The following is a 21518-nucleotide window of genomic DNA, read 5'->3' as shown; positions in this document are numbered from 1 at the left end:
AAGCAGCAGTTCTTTTTCACTGTTTATAAATATCAAATACAATCTGCTGTAGGGGAAAATGTCAAACCAAACAGAGTATGACTGAAACGTTATGCAAAATACCAAAATTCTGTGAGAAATAGGAAGTGTCTTAGTTCTACACCTCCTGAAAACAGTAGAATGTGGGACCTGGCTATTTGGTTAATTTTCTATATTACAACATTTTTCAGACATTTTAAAGGTAAAAATGTAAAAGGAATGTGACAGATAATGGCAAAGTAAAATGGTTGCTCCCAGAAGGCACAGGGTTGTTGGTTTAATTGTCATTAGTATTTAGACCACATTCATTGAGCAGTTTCTGTTATACCTGTGTTTCAGAGGCAGTCCCTAAATTACTTCCAGGTTTATCAATGCAGCAGTCTTAATGTCAAAGTACAGCTTGTATTTGGTAAGTGAATTTAGCTGAACACATTAGAAGTGGGGCAGTTTGATGATGGGAGTGTTGAGGTTCCCTTCTGTTACCCCATATATCAAATATTTCTGAGTCTGGGAAGACACTGGGTTTTGTGGTGACAAAGGTGTCATTTTTTCATCAACGTATTTTGAGAATAACTTCTCTGAGTTCATGCTGTGTTTTTTTTCTGGAGGTGGAACTGGACAAGTTTGTATTATGTGAATCTGTCTAGAATCAGCATCTTGACAGTTGTAGTGGAGCTCCTTAGGGCTGTTGCTCTTATTCCTCACAGCCAAAGCTGATAATGACAGCTGAGGGCTTGGGTGTTTATGGACTGCCAGAGTTGGCCCATGCCTTGGAGAACTGCCAGTTAGTCTGCCTAATGTCACAGGAGCCTGATTTTTATATTTGCTGTTGTTTTGTTGGCCTTGTATTAATCCTGTAATTCATGTTCTCAAATAAAAGCATTCCAACAGATTTTTCAGTGCAAGCACTTAGCAAATGCACTGAAGCATTGGTATAATTCACTTGTGCATACTGTGGGCAGCCAACCATTAAATGACAGATTTTCCCTGGGTCAATACCATGCATCCTGAAAACTGGGTCCAAACCATCTTGAGTTATGTGTTGATGGTAGCATTTTGTAACAACAGCCTTATTCTGTGAGGCAGGCTTGTTCCCTTTTCTTACAGATTTTCTGTTTTCTTTGGTTAGCTTGTTTTCTGATCATGCTCATAACAGGGGTACAAAGCTATTATTTGCTAATGCATTCTTCAATGAACTCTTGGATTCTTCCTTTTACTGGACTTTGCCCTGATGTATTGTATTCAGTTTCCCTTTCAAATAAGTAGTGGTTATGTTTGAGAAAGAGTAGTAATTACATTGGAGCAGTCACTACGAGGCAGCAATGTGGGTATAGCAGAACTTGCATGTCTTGGTTTCTTGGGAGAGGAACTTCTGGGGACTTGATTTCTGGAGAAATTGATAATTAGTGATCCTTTTTGAGTCCGGTTCTGCATATATTTCATCATTAAAGAGTACTTATTAAAAAAATAACAGAGATACTTGATGAGAGCTCACCAGGAATAAGATACTAGATGAAATTTCTGTGTTCAAACATCTCCTGTTTCCCATCTGTTGTAATAGGCAGAAAATAACTCACAGAATGTTACAACAAACCAGTTCTACACATGGGAGAAGCTGCAGAAGGGTTGACAAAAATTGCAGATGTCAAGGATTCATTATTGTGTTCAGTATGTGGCAAATCCCAGTCAAATAATTTAGGAGCTGTTGGGTATTAAGGCTTGTTGTGTGAAGAATATACAAAAAATGTCAGATGCTGAGAGCAGACAGTGGAACCATTTTTCAGTTCATGGAGTAGAAATGCACCTGCTTTGGACTTGGTCTTTGTGCAGTTTTTGGGTGCCTGTGCCTTGTGTCCCATGGCCTTGGGGTGTGCAGGCTGAGAACCCCTGCAACTGGCTTTGCTGACCTGGGTGGTGCAGGGATGCACCTGAACACATCACCCTACTCACAGGTGAGCTGTGGCTGCTCAGGTGGGTGAAGCTGCAAAACAAAAGAGCAGATCCTTTGAGTAGAGTCTGTACCATAGCAAGTTTCCTTTGTTTGTCTTAAATATTAACATTATTATGGATTATAATATTACAATATTGTTCTCTGGCTTATTTGGAGCTATCTTCCCTCTCCCACTGAAAATATATACTTGGAGGCTGCATTGTGTTTTCTTGTGCTGAAATAAAAGGAGTCATTCTGCTGTGCCCAGGAGGGGTTGTTGCATTTGAATACTAATATCAGAATGCAATAAAATTCAGAAAGACATTCTTCCGTGAGGAAAATACAATTTAATTCTTGTAGAAGAAACTAATTAAGTCAGAGGCAAATGGTTCTGTGATTCTGAGGCTTATTGCTAATGCTACTGGATGTTACTTTGCTTTGGCTGTTACTCATGGTAATGAGAATGTGAATGTTTAGCACAGGAAAGATGCCTGGTTTCTTTTCCACTATGTTAGGGAAAAATAAAAAAGAAATATTTCTTCTTTTGTATCTACAGAAAAAGTATCAGTTATGCCAGTGACTCAAGCAGTTATTATTATTATTATTAATAAATTTTAAAACATAGCTCAGAAGATCCTCAATTTTAGTTTTATAATGAACTTGGGTGCTGTGTAGTTGAAAACCACTAACTGAATGGATATTCTGAATAACATTTAGTATCCCAATGACATAGCCTACTTCAGTAAAAATTCTCCAGACTGCACCTCTGAATTATGATGTGAATGTGTGCAAAGTGTATACTTATTCAAAATAAATTGGTGGTTTGGTCTAAGGAGTAAATATGTATTCAGATTTTTAAGATAAATGGAAAGGTGCTTTCTAAAATACAGAGTATAAGTCATCTTAACATTTTAGCAGTTTAAATTTGTACGATACTTCAAATCTATGTTGCTTTCTTTGACCATATTAATACATGTAATATACATTTTGTATTTTTATAATTCTTATTACACGGTGTGTCTATTATGTAGGCCGTTGTTATGTGGTTAACATTCTAATTGCATTTCTGTGCTGTGCCAGCAGACTTTTTTTCACATTTGTATTGTTTTCTTTTACATAATGTGGAATAATACAAAAACTCACAAATTCCACTTTTTCAAGAAATGAACTTGTTATTGTTCGGTAATATGAGGAGCAACTGGAACTAACATATTTATTTATAGAAATAGTGTTTATGCAGGACCCTGAGATCATGCATATTATGCTTTTATTGTTACTTTTTTGGCTCCTTTGTTTTTCTAGCTGTTGTAAAACAACATGATAAAATCTTTGGATCTGGGAAAGTGTTGGGTTTTTCAGTTGAGATACAAAACCAAAAAAAGCAGACTGAACAAAAAGAGGTAATTTCATTTATATAGAAGTCACTTTAGTCAATATTCTTGAAATAAGCACCTGGAAGTATTTATTTTCTCTCTCAGCCTATGCAAAGGCCATTCACATGCCAGATACCTATTCCTACCAAAATACAAAATTGAAATTTACAGTGATGAAAGAGAGAGGAAAATTATTTGAATGAAAGCTGCATCCTAAAATTTTGTTCAGTTTTGAATGGTTATCAAACACTGATGATGCTGATGTCATGAAAAGTAGGACTGGTCCTTTGGATTTGCAACCTACTAAATAAACAAGAAGAAAAGAGTGATTGAGAGGGAAAGCAATTTAACTCAAATTGCTGTTTGAGTATAAGTTTTTCAAACGCATACCATGTAAGATTTCTGGGGTTTTTTAACCACAATTTGCAATTTAGTTCTTTGGCAGGTTGAACTTACAACAGTGTGTTAATATTTTTTAAATTTATGCTGCAGCAGTGTTTGGGGACTCAAATAAAATAAGGGCCTTTTAATGAGAGATGCTGTACAAGCACATTGTGAAAGCACCCAAGCCCTGGAGTGTTCACAGTCCTAATAGAGAGTGAATGGAGGATGCCAGGACTAAAAATGGTAGGGAGGTGTGAAGCAGCTTTCCAAGGTCTCACAGCAAAATTGTGAGTGTAGGCATGGCAGTAAGACAAGTGCCCCCTTCATGAATGTGTAATAAATTCTTTACAAAACAGATGAGATTTAAAGTAAGTTTTTTTTTTTTGGTATAATATTTGTGACTTCTGTTCTAGCAGAGTCTTAAACTGAGTTTTTAAAAGACTATTTTACAAGTAGCAATGGACCTGCTCTGACATGGTTTTTGAAATGAGCAGGATGGTATGAAATAGCATATGGGACCATTAATTTGTTTTGCTTTCTGCATGACTTGAACTCTAATAATCATGCTTAATGTTATTGAGTCAGATGTTCAGCAGACAGAAACTAGCATGGTCTTACTGATTATTATTTTTTTTTTCTGAGAATCAGTCTCATATATTAGTTGAGAATCTTGCACTTTTTGTTAGTTTCACATGAATGATTTTTGGCATTTATTGTGTTTTAGTCCTCCTTTTTTCATATGTAAGGTGATTACTGGTAATTTTGTGTTGTTAATGATATTTTATCTTATTAGTTCTTAAAAACCAGATATTAAATGACATTCAGAATTCCTTGCTACATCTGTCACCTTTCTTATCTTTAACACAATTCAGCAAAATCTTAGTATTTTTTGGATCTCACTCACTAGAATCTGGAAGTGCATCTAAACCCCAAATTTTTCCATAGTCCAAGTCTCACCAACAAACATTCCACAATTTCAGAGACGGAAATAAAATTTCCAGTAACTAAAGAACTGAAATGTAGCCCAGATCTGTTCCATATTTTATTACAGCAGACAGTGCAGAGTACTCTGAAGATAATGAAATTCCCATGTGCTGGAAATCTCTGGAAATATAGTGTCCTTTCAAGCTGCTACTTTTTAAACAGGTAATCTGGATATTGATCTGATTGATAAAGTGAAGGTGAGATGCTTCATGTAAGGCATGTAATAGTTTAGAATAAATGGCCAATAACTTTCCTTTTTTTATCACCGTAAGTAGACTTCACAAGAGATCTATTAGATTGTAGATTTTTCTTAAATAATATTCAAGTTTTATATGCTTTTCCCCTCTAAAATAACACTGAATATGAACTATACTATTTAATAGACAGCAGGTCCAGTTGTTGTCCTTTTTTTAAAAAGAAATGTTTTATCAGAAGGAATGTTAAAAGTAGTTTTATGTTAAAAGCCAGATCTGTAATTAGTTGCAGCATTTGCAGGCAATGTGTTTTTTTTGCACAGAAAATAATGAATATTCAATACTCTTTAATTGTTTATTTTAAACAGCTCAATGAACATCACAAAGGCAGGAAAACACTGAAAAATGTAAACTAGAATAATAAAAATGCTTTGATTGTGTTTTCCCATTGACTATCAACAGCCTCTGAGTAAAATGCTTCATGTGATTGTATTTTCCAATAGCGATGGTGACACAGCTTTTCTGAGAGCTGCCCTCCTGCCAGCGGGAAGGGACTGACTCCTCTGCAGCAGGGTTGGTGCTGGTGTGTGCAAACACAATTATCACAATGGCTGATTATTCAGTGTAGAACACTTACCAGATGTGCATGTGAGAGGCTGCCTTTTGGGAGTGAGAAGAAACATCCCAGGACTTTTTGAGCACTCTAATCAAGAAGCTGGCTTTGCCAGTCTCTGCCATTATTAACACATGCTGCTGAGCAGCTGCTTGTGGGAACCTCTTTTCTGGCTGTGTGGATCGGTATAAACTGTTCAAGCAAGAATGTAACAATTGTATCTTTTAGCTCTGCCCCTGATTAATGCTTTTAGTATTAACTGGAGTTAGAAATTTCTTGCCAAGCACTGCTTTCTTGAGTATTTATGTGTACAGATTATAAAGAAAGAAAATAGAAATCAAAAGTAATCTTAATTTTGTGAGCTGAACTGTAAATCTCACTTGAAGGAACAATTAGCCCATTCTATTCCATAGTAAGAAAGAATCTTTGAAGCTGATAAAGAATAAAAAAGTGTAAGGACATGGGAGAACATCCAGAAAACCCCACAGCAGGGGAAACATCAGAATCCTGTTATCCCACTTCAGAGTCCTGTTATGCCACTTGTAAAATATATTTCCCCATTTGCTTTGCAGTACTGTCTGTGCTGTGTTGTTCTTCCATATACAAACTGGGATGAATCCATGTTGCTTGTGGCTTCAAACTGGAAGTTTCACCTTCTGCGTTTAGTTCTCTTTCTAAATGGAGACTACAATGCGCCTGTCTTACCAAAAAGTGATTACATACAACATAATCTGTCAACTAAATAAAGATCTTAAGTGGAAAAAAAAAAAGAAAGGCAGCTGAAAAAATCCAACAATGAGCTTCTGCAAGAGATTTAGAGACAAATGTTAGAAAGCTAAGGCTAGTGCATTATTTTTCTAACAGATTGGGGGTTTTGTTTTGTTTTGGTTTTTCCCCAAAGGAGCATTCTCTCTCCTCTTTTTCATTCCTTATACCCAAGGGCTAGTTGAATGTAAATAATAGTTGAAACTTCCAGATCAGGCGTGTTACTATACAAGTGTCCTGCTCATGAGGTCTTTCATGAAATGTTACAAAAATGAAATTTTGCAGCCCTTACTAATCAGAGTAGCTGGTTAATAAATATGCAGTTAAGGGAAGGATTCTTAGAGTGAGACAGACAACAGGTGACTGATTCTTAGGGAGACCAAGGTGATACTGGGGATATAGAATAAAGCAAATTATATCAAGCCTTACTTTTATGCACTTTAATATATTAGTGCAGGGGAAAAAAGGGGAAACAAACTAGTTTTGTTCAGCTACGGTACCTATTTCTTTTTAAGGAAATAGTGTCAAAACAAGATCTCATATTTTTGTTTTGTTAAGAGGAATGTTTTGCAAATTGTAGAGTAAGCAAAGACAATGTTTTCTTGAAGATTTAGAGTCAAACCTTCATTTTGTTTCAATGAAACTCTAATGTTTATTAGGTAAACCACACACCGTGTCTGATGGTCTATTTTTATAGAACTGACCCAGCAATGAAATGTAATATGTAAATAATCTACATTCATTTTGAAAGGTATGTTTAGTTTTAAGGAATTGTTCTGTTCTAGTGATCTAAACGATGGTAGCTCAGGTAAAATCTCACTGATGTTTAAGTGAGGCTGTACTCATTCAATGCAGGGTGAGAGATGCTGTTTTCTATTCCATAGAGGTAGTAAAGAACTGACGTCACTGGGTTTGCTGTCATGTCAGTTAGTGGGCTTGGGGCAGATTCACCTGGAGATATCACACATGCAGCCCTTAGGATGCACGAGGCCTGCTAGTTTTTACTGGCCTTTGTCTTCCTGTATTAAGTACACAAAGGAAAAATCCAAAAATTATTTTTCTTTAAGCTATATAAACTGTATATTCATTACAAATGAAATGGAATTTGAGACTAAACATGGATAGTGAGGGCAGGAAAAAGACACTTAGTCTCTTTCCTTCCTACTTTGCACTGGAGACATCGTTCTGGTAAGCCATTTATTGTCTCTTGATTTTAGTCATATCTATTCCAAAAACTTTTCTGAACAGGCACTTGGCCTGCAGCTCTGGGAAGTGGTAATTGCAGGCAGATGCACGCTGACAGCCACTTCTCTGGGTTCTAGGTAAATATTCTGAACAGTGACAGTCTTTTCTAGTAATGGTCCACTCTTAAGCATTTCTGAAGAAATCACTTAATTTTGCATCCTTGAAATTTTTTGAGGTTTGTGCAAGATTTCACTCAGACCTTGTTTTTCCAGCTGCTGATCAACTAAAAACCTTCATAAGTTCTCAGGTTATTCATAAAATTATTTTGCAGCATTGGTTCTCTCTCAAAAGCTGATATTCTACAGTGGCAAACAGCCACAAAATTCCTCCACACCACTGTGTAGTCTGTTTCCCTCCCAGAATATATATAAATATATATATTAATAGCAGCAGATTTTAGAAATGAAATGCAGGGAACAGACCATATGGGTCATTTAGAATTAAAACAAAGCAAAACTATATGGACATTCTTCAGCTACTTCCAAGTTCAATGTTAAATAAACCAAACTGTGGATGGCTAAAGAACCATAAAGAAAATGTGTTTCTCTTTGCAAGGTTATATATCTGAAAAGTGAGGAAAAGGAGAGTTTATTCCCTAAGTTACCAAGCAGAGGCATGGCTGCATGTTCACAAAGATGAAGGTGGTTTCCAGTATTGCCACAGATTCCTGTGAAAATGCATATGTTACATGCTGATCTGCTGGGTTACTTATGGTTGGGCATAAATTTAAAAATTGTTGCTCTATTTGACTGTGATTTATAAGATCCACACAGAACACAGAAAGCCAGTCTCAGGAAAGGTTTTCAAGCTTGGCTCTGCTATAGATCAAAATAATTTCTTACATTTGTCTCTAAAAATACCATTTTTATGGTACCTGGAAAACTTCAAGTTGCTAGAAAATTAGTCTGCCTTTTTAAAATGAACTCTATCTTTTCACCCTAGTATAAAGAAATAATTATTGAATTAGCATACAAAGTAACCTTTCTAAGAAGCATACTGAATATTTTAAGCTTTTATTAAACTTCAACTTTTTTTTTTTCCCCCCTCTACCTCTCCATGTCCCAGGATGCCTTTGAGGTAATGGCTGAAAATTATGAGTTCAAAGAAAACGAAATATTCTGCCTGGAATTTTTAAGGGCATCTTCTTTGCTGAAATTTCTTCCATTTTCAGTAACCAGAATGAAAGATATACAAGGGTTGCCTTGCGTGGGAGACCAAGTCAGAGATATCATTGAGGTACTTCTGAATTATCTGCCCATTGATTCCTTTACAGGTCAACATTTGCAGGTCACAGAGAGGAGCACTGGGATCTCTGTGTATGTACACAGCCTTCTGCATTTCTTGTAATAACAATGTGTTATCCATGTTTCTAAGAATGGAGTGATTTTTGGAAACCTTTTGTTGTAACAAAAGGTTTCTCTGTCACAGCAGCCCCGCTCTGAGGAGTGAGGGTAACAAGTGAATAAATACAAGGGAATAACTAAAGCAGTATCAGCTTTGCATGGAATGTCTAAGGGCTCTCTCTGATTCAGATGCAATAGGTTAACTGTTAATAGTTTTGTTCATGTGACTTCTGCCCTTGGCAACATCACTTTACTCACCTGAATGCTTTATTAGAAATATTACTTTTTGTGGAAGTGGTAAATATTTTAGTACTTTAATGTTAAACCTTACCTTGCTACTTTATAGCAAGTTATATATAGTTACAGCAGAGCCTTTTATCCAGGTGATGGATGAACTCTACATTCTTACTGGATCTTGGAGTGTTCCCGTATTTTTCTTTAGTTCTTAGCCTTTTCAGGACCCACATCTCTGAGTGCTGCTATTCCAGCAGGCAGCTGATCAGGGGTCTCAGCTGTTTGGAGAGGTCATTGCTGAGTCTTGTGCTTTGCTCTGGCTCCTCGTTTTCTCCATTCTACCAGTTAAGGATGCAGCCTCTGAAGTGCTTTTGATACCTTCCGTGTGGGGGGCTGGGATTGTAGTCATGGTCCCACAGAAAATAGGGTGGTTTGTTTGGGTTATGTTAGTAGTTTTTGTCGTTAGTTTTGTTTTTAATTTTTATCAGAAAGACTAAAAGGATTGTACACTCCAGCAAAAAATGTTTGTTCTTACAGTGGCCTTACTTTTAAGACTGGAAAACTCACCCTAATAATGAAATCTAGTTTTCAGGACAAGTAATTGATAGCTTATGATAAATAACTGCTTTCTGGCTGTGATTTTGCGAGTAAATAAGTACTGTGAAATATATTCCATGGTCCCAGTTTCTACTTCATTCTTGAGTAAATTTATGAGTAAGTAAGTACTGTGAAATTTATTCTGTGGTTCCAGTTTCTCCTTTATCCTTCAGTAATTTTCTGTCTTTGAAAGGATTGCAGAATTTGATCCTATTGGACTAAAACAATATGCTTGCTAGGGGTTCTCTTTGCTGATTGATAAAGATTGCTATAACTTGATTTCAGATTATTTCACTAAATCTTATAATTGTGGTAAGGTCTCAAAATTGATTTTTAATTTTCTTTTTATAAGTAATATTTTTCTTTGTTTAGGAGATTATTGAAGAAGGAGAGAGTTCTAGAGTTAAAGAAGTGTTAAATGATGAGCGATACAAGGCGTTTAAGGTATATCCTTTGAGTTTTGTTGCTGTTGTTTAAAATTTTCCTGCCTTTAGTAGAACTTGGACAAAGCCATCAATTTTATTATAAATGGACAACCAGTATCAAGTACAAAGAAAGATAGGTCCTGAATAAAAAGAAAGGGAAATTGAGAAACAGTGATAAGGAATTATGTGAAATAACTTTCTATTTTTAATTAATGTGATGTATACATCATTGCTCTTAAGTAACGTAATGCAACTTACTCTTTGCTGTAGTTTAATGTGGTGTTTGGTTTATTTCTGCCTCAGCTGTTTATCACTTTGCCACTACTTCATTTTATTCTGGAATTAAGAAAATACCATGTGAAGAAGATGACTCAGACCTATTGTAATACTCTTGTGTGGAGTAGGAGGACTGTAGCTGGTTCTTCCTTAGGCAGATTGTAAAGTTTTGTGTCACACAACTTCATTGTTGCTGGGAATTTAAAACACATAAATACTTCAGTTCTCATTGAAATATTTATTGAATTCTCCAGTGGATACATGTAAGTTAGACAAACTTTCCCCCCCAGTTTTAGCTGCATTTTTGATCTTTATAAATATCCTCTGTCTTCAGAAGAATTAAAGCAGAGTAAGACAAATGGAACTGTTTAATTCTCCCTGGCATGACTCACTTTTACTTGGCTATCCAAAGGCTCTTCCGTTCTCTCTGACCCACAGTACAGGTATGGAAGGGTTTCAGAGACTGCTGTTGGTGCCATCTCTAGCAATATTCAAAAGGAGGTGTAGATTCACAAGTATAGCAGGATTCAAGATTTGCTTATTAATACATGATTGCATTACATCATGATTGAGGAACAGCTATTAAATCTTACACTTCAGGGTTTAAGAAAATCTCTTGGAGATTAGACTAAAGCCTATCAGGAGACAAATTATCTCAAATATGCTTTATGCTTTGTTTCACATGCAAAATTACAACAAACTTAGGTGGCTCTCTTCTTAGCTGAGCATACCTCTCAACATTTTGTCTAAATTAGTATTAACTAGTTGTTTCCACCAACTTTTAAATGAGATTCTAAGAAGAACCTCATATTAATGAATTCCTAGATTTTACTGTTTAGCATAGTCCTGGTACCTGCTGCTTCACTTATTTTGTCTTAAAAGATCACAGCTGGCCCCAGGACCATGGGATATCAAATGACTGAATTAAATTATAGTCAGTGTTTTAGATGTAGGGACATGAATTGACAGCTTGCCTCCTTACAGAAAAGGGTGTTGCAGAGAGTGAGTTCATGTAATTCTTTTCACCAGTTGAAAAGAAGCAGTGCCCCCAAACACAACTGAAGAAATGGGCTCCCTGTTACTTGTGCTGCACTGCTAGCAGCATCTGTAGCATCTATAAATATGTTAAATCACAATGGATCTTAGTACAGAAAGGAAAAAAAAAAAACACTTTTGGTTCTTTTCCCCTAAAAATTTGGGTGCATATAATCCTTTTTCTTTATTTCTTTGTCTCAGTGTTAATTAATCTCCTAGAGTCATTTAAAACTCAGTAAAAGACTCTTTTGAAAATATTTCAGCACTAGCAAAAACATTAAAAGATAACAATCTAAGGATTTATGAAATCATATTCTTTTATAAGCTCCCATGATTCAGACAAAGAGTAGGTAATTTCACCCATTATATACAAAATGTAGGGCAATTCCTATTTAATATTATCCATTATTTTAATTTTTCTCTTTTTTATCTTAATTATTTCCAAGAAAATTAATATCTTCACAAAAACACAAAGCTAGCATGCTTGGAATTCAGAGGTTGTAGATTCAATGGAAAAGAGCAGTTATTCATGTCTAACACAGCTAGTCATTGAATTCCATAAAAGTACAAAGAAAGCATGGAGAGCTACAGTATTGACAAACTGAACCTAAAGAACATGCTTTTAGGTAAGCATGGAAGTTTTCCCTCTTGCTTTCATATCAGTGTTCAGTTGAGATATCAATCCATTGAATGATGCTTACAACTGTGACATTTTTGCTTTACATCCTTTCATGGGTAATAAGTTAGTGAACAACATTACTTTGTAATAGATGGAATATGATCCCAGAAAATTCTAGTGGACTGGTAGGTTTTGGGGCATTTTAAGTTGTTTTTCTGTGTGTCATTTTTTGGTTTGTTTGGGGGTTTTGGTTTTTATTTTGGGGTTTTTTTGTTTGTTGGGTTTTTTGGTTGTTTTTCTTTTTTTCTGTGGTTTTTTTTCTTCTTTTTTTTTTTTTTTGAAAGCTGGTAATGCATATTGCACAAAGCTGTAATCTCAGTCAAATTATGAAGGTAGTCTTGAGACATCTCTTATTGTATCAGGTCAGTGTCAAGGAATTGAGCTACCTAATGTTGCTGTTTGCATTTCTATTAAGAAATGGAGTAAAAATCAAGATGACTGCCTTTATTTCAAACCTTAGTTTAAAGTGTACATTTTTGTAAATTACAAAAAGGTACTGGGACTACTACTGTATTTTTGTTTAGATTTCACATTAATGAGAACTGTCCATGTATAAAAGCAGTCTTCTGTTCATCGTAGTCATGCAAAGAAGGGAAGGTGAAACTTGTATCACACTATTTATCTTCAATGACTCTACCCATTGCTTTTCTTGTGAAGCCTTGTTGTTACCTACTTATTATTAATTCTCTGCTCCTTTAGAAAACAACACTGAAATGTTTTTCTACTGACCTTAGCAATTTACTTCAGTCTTTGGAGTGGGAGTGAAGACATCTGAGAAATGGTACAGAATGGGTTTGCGAACTGTGGAAGAGGTAAAAGCTGACAAGACCCTGAAGCTGTCAAAAATGCAGAAAGCAGGTAAGGTGAAAATGTCATAAAAACTTGTATCTCAGTGTTCTAAGAAGTTGATAACAGAATCATGGGGGAAGGCAAAGCTCATTTATACATCTGTTCTCTTGCTGCAGTCTTGTGAATACTGAATTATTAGGTGAAAATATTTGGATGAGCTGAGCTCCTAATTAACAATTGTGTCATTCAAAACATAGGAATATGCATATTTTTAAATTACTTGCACAGATACCAAATGAAATCTCTTATACACAAAATCAGCAGTTAATTATTGCACAGGTTGTGAAAAAAATTACAAAATTGGGAAAGCCCAGAACTACTTTTCAGAGGAGATCTGTCTCCCTCAAAGCAGCCCTACTTTACTGAAAAATCTAGACTTGTAATAAAGTACTTATAATTTTTTTCTATAATCCTAGCGCATCTTAGCTTTAAAGTGTTAAATATGGTCACATGAATAATGTTGCTTCCCCACAGATTTTGTGCACTGTTCCCCTAAATAAATGAACTAATTAAACAAAGAAATTAGTTACATTAAGGAAAACATATTCTTTAATATGACATTAAAATAATGTAACTATTTTTGCAATAAATTCATGTTGTTTATGTCACTTCAGAATCCCTTAGATCAACTTTCTTATATTCATGGTCCTTTGTCCCTTTTTCTTTTACATGTCATATTCAAATGCGAAGCAAGCTGCCATACTGGATTCTTTCAACACAAGCCCTGTGATCAGAAATAAGATAGCTGGAGTATTTCACATACTTCTGAGCTCTGTACTTGTGTAGAACGTCATTATTTTGGGAAGACTGCCTTTTGAAACACTACATCCAAAAATCCCATTGATGGGAAGTCAGAGTAATTTATAAAAGAAGTAAAATTTAAAAAGAAATTAAATTAAATTTATAAAAAAAAGAAGTCAGAGTAATTTATAAATATTCAGGTCCTAAGAAGGTGGAGCAATTATTGCGACTGCTGGGTTGACAAATTACATGAGAAATTAAAATGAAAAAAATATGTTTCAACTCTAAGGACAAATATGAGGGGACAAAGAGACTGTCTCTGGCCGGTGATCCCGTGTACCCACACCTGTGATTTGGGCCTTGAATATTGCTGTGTAGATTTTAGTATTTCTGTGGAGTGATCAGCACTTTTCCCTTTGATTTCCAGGGTTTCTCTACTATGAGGACCTTGTTAGCTGTGTGTCTAAGGCAGAAGCAGATGCTGTAAGCTTGATTGTCAAGAATACTGTGTGTTCATTTCTACCAGATGCTTTAGTTACCATAACTGGTGGTTTCAGGAGGTGAGTGAAAAAAAAATTAGGTCACTTGGCTCTTTTGTGCAGATGTATAAAAAAGAGATTTTGTTTGTGCCTTGGAAAAATCAAAGATTTGTGGGAAAATGTCGGAGTTAATTTTCAACATTTTTTGTGGGTTTGTTTGTTGATTTTTTTTGTTTTTTTCAGCCAGGAGAGCAATTCTATGACAGTCCCAGGTTCCTGTGGTTTGTTGATGTAGATGGTTAGTTTTACTGGATCTGATTCTCCAAGGCTGAGACTATTGCAAGGCTATGCTTGACGTAAGGTACCAGAGGCTTAAGGCAGACTTGGTTTGGTTTTTTTTTCTGGGGGATGGTTTAAAGAGATCTTAGGTCATGTGAGTGAAATGTGCTGAGGCAGAGTTTGTAGTGTTAGAAGTATACTTGGAGAAAACAGTCACTAAAATGACTATAAAACACTGACTAAATGAAATACTACCATTTGTATAGATGGGATGATCTCACGATTCCTTTCCTGGTTGATTTTTGTTACAAATAGTTTTGGTCTTGCTCTGCGAAACCAAGCCCAAAGCTGTTCAGAACAATTAATTCTTTCAGCACTTCAGATCTTTCTTACAGCCACAGAACACAGTACTGAGACTGGGAATAGTCTTCAGGAGTTCTGCTCTCCTTGCTCTAGTCTCATCCCCCATTATGTCCTTCTTGTTCTACTTTATGCTCTTAAACTAAAAAAAAATGTAGTCAGTGCTTGCTCTTGCTGCTGAATTTGTTACTTTGTAAAACTTTGACTGAATTGTAAATATAAACGTAGCTTTCAAAGATACTTATTCTGGTAGAACTTAAAATACACTTTTCTGTGACTCTAATGCCCCTTAAACAGATATGAGAGCAAAATAAGTATAGTAATCATTAATGTATTACCTGTGTATTTGAATATTGTAAACCTAGATAGGCCTTAGACTCAGTCTAGTACTAAATGAAGACCTTATGTAATGTATAATTTCTACAGTACAGTGATTGTACTGAAAACTGAATGTTTTTATCATCTTTGTTGCTTTTCATGATATTTATAATTATTCTTTGTATATCCCATAACTGTAGGAATGTTAGTATCCTCCAGCTATGTAATTTCTATGAAACTGTGTGGTCAATAAGAAGCATTAGGCTTAAGCAGGAACCCTGACCAGAGGTTTAAGAACAAGATCAAATTTTATGTTCAAAACCTCAAATGACATCATTCTGTGAGTCTTTAAGAGACACATGATGTCTCTCTTAAGAGAGAGTCTCTGTTTAAGGGAGTCTTTGTTTAAGGGACTCTCCTCACTGATGCAAATCAGTCAGAGACCTTGTGTTCTTGGTAACGTGGATATAACTGATTAACACATGTCTAGGTGGGTCAGAGCCTTACAGGTTATTTACTGAAAAGTCCCAGTTTCTTCTAATATAAAGTATTTGTGAGCTTTGTTGGTAGCATAGTTTGGAAAGATTGAATCTCACAAATCAAACATAAGCCTTTCGTCTTGCTTATTATTGTGGGTAGATGTGATAGTTAGTAATTCTCTTTTTTATTAAGAATAAGCTTTTGTATCTCTAAATGGATGTATCAAAGCAGAAGAGAAATTATTTAAGTATCTGTTGATGCCTACTAGTGGGTAATTCTGTATACTAATTAGATGCCTTTAAATGTTCAGGAGTATATTAAACTATAAGTTTCAATATGTCAGTCCTAAATGATATTTTACCAGCCCACAGAAAATAAATGTTGCGGTGTAGGATTTTCAGATAACTTGATGGATTGAGATACCTCTTTCTCTAACCAATATTTTAATTGCTGAGTTGCAATAGGATTGACTACATCTGTTCTTTTTTGCCTTTTACCTGCAGTGGCAATGCTCTTCAGGAAGAAGTTTATGTAAGCTAAGTAGCTCACAGTTTTAAATTACCAAATTATTTTTTCCCATTCATCATTATATGAATAATTTAATAAAATAGTCAAGTTGTATAATTTAAACAATTCCCTCATACTACACCTTGTATACTGCTAACACAAGAGGAAAAATAGCCCACGATGGCTCTGAATGATGCACTGATTCCCCAGGATCCAGATTTGTCTTGCTTTGTATTCCTGTTTCATAACTTGGAAAAAATGAACAGTTGATTGTTTTCCTCCAGATTTTTGATTGGAGAGTTGAAAGTCATGAGTTTTGTAAACCTTACTATGCAGGAGAACTGGATGAATTACAGTGAGCAGAACTTCCATAGACACCTACAGTTTTGGAGGTTCAGTAGAGATAGAGGAAAGTAGAGATGAAAGTTATATTCCTTTCCCCAGATTTATTACATACACACGTGGATGGATATATTTATTGTGTTGCTAGATATTTTCCTTCAAATTCCTGAAATGTCAAGAAATCGGATGATGTAGAAATTATTTTAATCAGAATTAAGAAGTTTATTATAAAGGTAAAGTAATTAATAGGTTTTGGTCTATTTTAAATACCAGCAAGCTTGTTCATGGACTTTTCTTTGGACAGGTTCATCTTTCACCTCTAGTCTTTTGTATGGCTTCTTTTTCTAGTCTTGTAAAAAAATGACAGAATCATGATGGCAACCCTTCATATCTTTATAATTTGAAATATTTCAGGAGCAGAAATTAATAAGTTAATGATGTCTAGATAAGTTTATCCCTTGTTGCTTTCCTACCGGAGCGCTTGGCTAACCGCCTGTAAAACATTCCTTAAATTTCAGGGAGTACAGTTTCAATTGAGATGTTGAGAGTTTTTCTTTCAACCTTTTCCAACACTTATCTGGATCATTTTGAAAGAGAAATTGCAACACTGAAATGCATGGAAATACAGGAATAGAGCAATTGTACTTATAAAAATAAATCACACCCGCATGGTGTGGAATGTATTTCATTGCTCAGGGAAGGTGACTGCAGAGAAGGAAGAATCAAAGATGCTGATGGTGCAATATGAATCACATCATGGACAATGTTATTAGAAAGCCTGAATTTGCCATGCAAAATCTGTTTGAATTGGCACAGTATTTTCAGTGCTCAGCCTTTCTTATCTTGAGAGGTAAGTTAATGAGACAAATTCTGAGGTGGGGAACAGCATCTCCTAAGCTACAAAAGCCACTGAGGGTGAAGTTTCCCTTCCTACATAAACAGAGGCCCTGGGATGGGGAGAAGAAATCCCTTATTCTAGTAAGCAACATCTCTGATTAGTAAGGCACTTGTCCCAGCTATATCCAAGGCAGGAGTGTAGTTCAGGCTAATGTGTGTTATCATTTTTGAATGAGTTAAACTGTGGACCTGACAACATTTTTTCTGTGGATTTTAAGAGTAATTTTGTTCCATGAAGAGAATTAAGGAGATGTCTGTAGTAATGGCATTATCTCTTTTGTCTATATCACTGTGTGTTGCAGAAAATTTTATTTCTGTTAGCAGTATGTTAATGCCATTAATAGTAATATTAGCATTGTTGTAGGGTTGACAGATAGAAAAATAACTTCACAGTAAGTTTAATGGCAGTGAAACTGTAGGGATTTCCCCCTTTTTCCTGTAGTTCCATGTTAGTGTATGGTTTCAGAGCAATTTTAAGAAGTTGCCATGCACTGGAGCATTATCATGATATTTTCTAAGATCCTGGGCTTTAGCTAACTTCATTTAGCTGCTGATACTTGGGTTTTCTTTAAATGTGATCTAAATTGGTTTCATAAGATCAAAAATGCTTGGAGGAAGGACTATATCCTACATGTAGTTTATAGTTTCAGTCTCTTTACTGGTTATTCATATCTCAGTGCATATACCCACAACCTCCAAATTTTGCTGAAGAAGTTCAGAAAAGGATCTGGAATAAGAATTTGTAATTGCAATAAAAATACAGTAATAGTAATATTATACATATATATATGTGTGTATATATATATAAACTGCATTTTCAGAATGGTTTTCAGTGTGTTCTGTCCATATGATTCACAAATTATTTACAAATTAGGGTTCAATTTTATAGTGTTGCATGTAACACAGGTATGGTGAGCTCTGCAGCAGCAGAATTGTATCTCTATGCTTTGAGGATGTGGCTAATATATTATCACTAGGCACTTAAGTTTTTTTGAAAATTATTTAGAGATCCTCTTAGTATTATGATTTCACTTCTCGCTTTCTCAAATGTTTCCTTCAACATGCTTTTGTTGGCTTCTCCTACCTTACCCTTCAGAGAAAATGAAATAGATTAAGGAGAGGCTTTGTTTTAGGTAATTTTTCATATTGCAGTTCTTAAGAAATTGGTCAAGTGTCTTGGGCATTACATCATGAAGAATAACTAGTGTATCTTATCTTTTTTTAAAAATCTTTGTTGGAGGTTAATTTTTCTATGTTGTATCAGTCTTCAGGGAAGGTTTTTCCAAGTTTTTCCTATTGTTAATTTTGTTCTAACATGAACCTGAGTGTAGATCACTATCTCCTTACTTGAATTTTATATTATCTTTTGGAAATGAGATTTGATACTCTGTAAAATTTTTAGATAAGAATTGTTAATAGAAAAGCAATGAAGAGAGCAAAGGACAGAGTGTGACTCTTTGTCAGGCACCACTGCCATACTTTTGTATATTACAATGCAAAAAATACTTTCCTGTGTGCAGTGACATTTCCTACAAGGCAAAGGAATGAATAAAGTAATGACACGGGACAAGATTCTGGTCTTTCCTGTTCTGTACCAAGAAAATAATTTAAAGATATCTCTTCTTTCAGTCTTGGAGATAAGATGAAATAGCTGAGACAAAGAAACACTCTGAGAGATTATTTTACAGGTTCATGCAGTGATAAATAACCAAGGTTATTGTGGCACCTTCATTTCAGAAATAAGACTTTTATATGGCATGTGGAATCAGATTTATCTAACAGTCTTGGCACGTGCTCATAAAGGAGAGACTGTGAGATCAAATGTCTGAAGAATATTACGCTTTCTAAGCTTTAGAATATATGCAAGACTTTGTGGTTTATTTAATCGAGCTTGTCATGTGGTTTCTGGCTGAACTTCTTGATAAATCACGGAACATCTGATCACAAGTTCTCATCCTGGTAAAAAGATCTATTTGACCTTTTGATATTGGATATTACTAATAAGAGTATTCTTTTGGAGGCTGTAGATGTTCTGCAACGAGGTTAGAATACCTGGCGTAACACCAAATTTTTTTAGGTTCACAGAGTAAATGTATTTGAAGTCCTATTATACAAATTATTTTCTTTCCCCTCAGATCTAGAATTAAAATGGTGCTGGACTTACTTACTTGCCAAACTAATAGAATTAATTTTGCAAAATATTCTTGCATTATTTTTTTCAGGCAGTTTTCAGGCAAACTCCTAAGCAGAGATGGCTTATTCTACTTAAGGTTTTTTTTAACAGTGTACCTTTGCATTTATACTCTTCTTAGGTACAGTTATTTCTATGTTTATTTTTTTATAAGCTGTAACTATATGACTGTACTCAAGTCCAAATTGTAATTTCTGCTCACCTTTTTGTACTGCTGTTAAAAGAAGTACATTTTTTATTTGCTGGTATTATTTTTTTTTTTTTCGGGGGGGAAATCTGCTATAAAGGAGCTGTGAGGCAAGCTGCTCACTGAACAGTCAAGCTTTGGCTCATTCAAGCTAGTTTGCACACATTCCAATTTAAGCAGATCCTGGAATAATCTGGCAATTATTCCAGCAACAGACTGGCGAGACTGCTTGGCTATCATTCATGAGCACAGCCTTTCCTCTGATAAACTGTAGCCTAGTTTGGATGAGAGTTTTAACCTGGAGCTGTTCTAATCTGATCTGCCTGGTTTAAAAGCTTAGTAAAACAGCTTTGCCTTCCCAAACTCCCTAAAATTAGAAATGTTTGAACTCGAGGTATTGATATGCTGCAAGTGAAAACATTCTCTGGCAGGAGTTAGAAGCACTGCAACTCTGAAAGGACAGGGATTATCACAGGTTTCTGCTTTTAATTTTCTATAATCCATTAAAAGTTAAGGAAGAAAATCAACTTAATGGCTAGCCAAGTCAATTTAAAAGATAATCTATTGGAGTAATTCAGATACTTCCTTTTGTCATTAGAACTTTGATTATTTTTCCAGTCATTTCATCTATTATTAGCCACAATCAATCATGAAGGAGAAACTGATGAATAAGGTATTTGGGAGTCATAGACAAAAAGAACTTTGTAAGAACCTATGAACTTAAAAAAACCTGAGTATTCAGCAGAGCATGTACTTTAAAAATCTTTCAAAAACTTGTTGATTCAAAGTTTTTCTATGCCCTACATTACTTGACCCTTTCTTGCTTTCACAGATATTTTAGCTCATTAGAAGGATGCTGCTTAGCCATGTACCTCTCTTATCTCTAAAACTAGTTCAAGTGGAATGGAGATGGCTGATTTCTGCAAAGCCAGAAGTGTTACATTCTGTATGTAGAGCCAGAAAACTCCCTGGCTTGGTCTTAGAGTTTCTATGATCACCCTATACCTTCTGGAATGCATTTGTAAGAGCCCTTACAGTATGTAGTGTTTTCTGTTTCCTTTCAGCTCTGATGGTGGCTGCTAATAAGTAAGGTAGAGCAATAGAAATAATGTTTTAAAGCAAGATATGAAATCTCAGATTGTATTCTTTTGTGGCTGTTAAAGTCTCTTGTATTGACATTTTCTTGGGTTTTTTAACTTGATTGGAAACTGACTGAAAACCAAAACTAGGGGTTTCTATTTCTTTGTCACACAGTCAGTCTGAAATTTTGGTTATGATACATGATCAGATTTGTTATCATTTTAATATAGACAAAATTTTCATTTGAAACTGAGGAAAGTTTTTAAAGTTAGTGCATTGATAGATGTTTTGTGATATTAAAAATATTTGTCATTACTCTGTATAAGGATTATTGGAGTGGCATTTTCAAACTGCAAAGGCAAACTTGTGGTGACAAAGCAGCATACTGCAGGTATACTACTAGAAGTAAGACAGGGCATTGTCTTAAAAATAGATTCTGTCTTTCCACATCTCCTTGTCATGTTCATTTGATATCCAAATGAATTGAATGTTAAATGAAAAACAAAGTGAGCAATTACTAGAATAGAAGACAGTTTATATCTGAAGGAAGAACAGAATGACAGCTAATAATGGCATTTGAACAATTTTTCTCCCTTTGCTTTTTTTCCCCTGATTTGCCCTGTAAGGTCACTTTCAATCATTTTTGCTATGTAAGGGTCAGTCATTTGGCAATTCTAGGTTTCTAAATTGTATGGAAATATTTTTAGAATGCT

The 21518-nt window shown here is 35.2% G+C and overlaps 1 protein-coding gene across 1 annotated transcript in view; it reads left to right on the top strand.

The window, feature by feature from the left end:
* DNTT (DNA nucleotidylexotransferase) overlaps positions 1 to 21518 on the top strand; it is an 81945-nt gene that overhangs the window by 11581 nt on the left and 48846 nt on the right. Inside the window, exons 4-7 of the mRNA XM_062496481.1 lie at positions 8572 to 8742; positions 10053 to 10124; positions 12830 to 12953; positions 14113 to 14245. Of these exons, the coding sequence (XP_062352465.1) occupies positions 8572 to 8742; positions 10053 to 10124; positions 12830 to 12953; positions 14113 to 14245 (500 nt within the window). The remainder of the gene's footprint in view (positions 1 to 8571; positions 8743 to 10052; positions 10125 to 12829; positions 12954 to 14112; positions 14246 to 21518) is intronic.

This window comes from Cinclus cinclus, chromosome 7, assembly GCF_963662255.1.
Source record: "Cinclus cinclus chromosome 7, bCinCin1.1, whole genome shotgun sequence".
NCBI lineage: Eukaryota > Metazoa > Chordata > Aves > Passeriformes > Cinclidae > Cinclus > Cinclus cinclus.
This window is presented reverse-complemented; position numbering and strand designations above follow the sequence as displayed.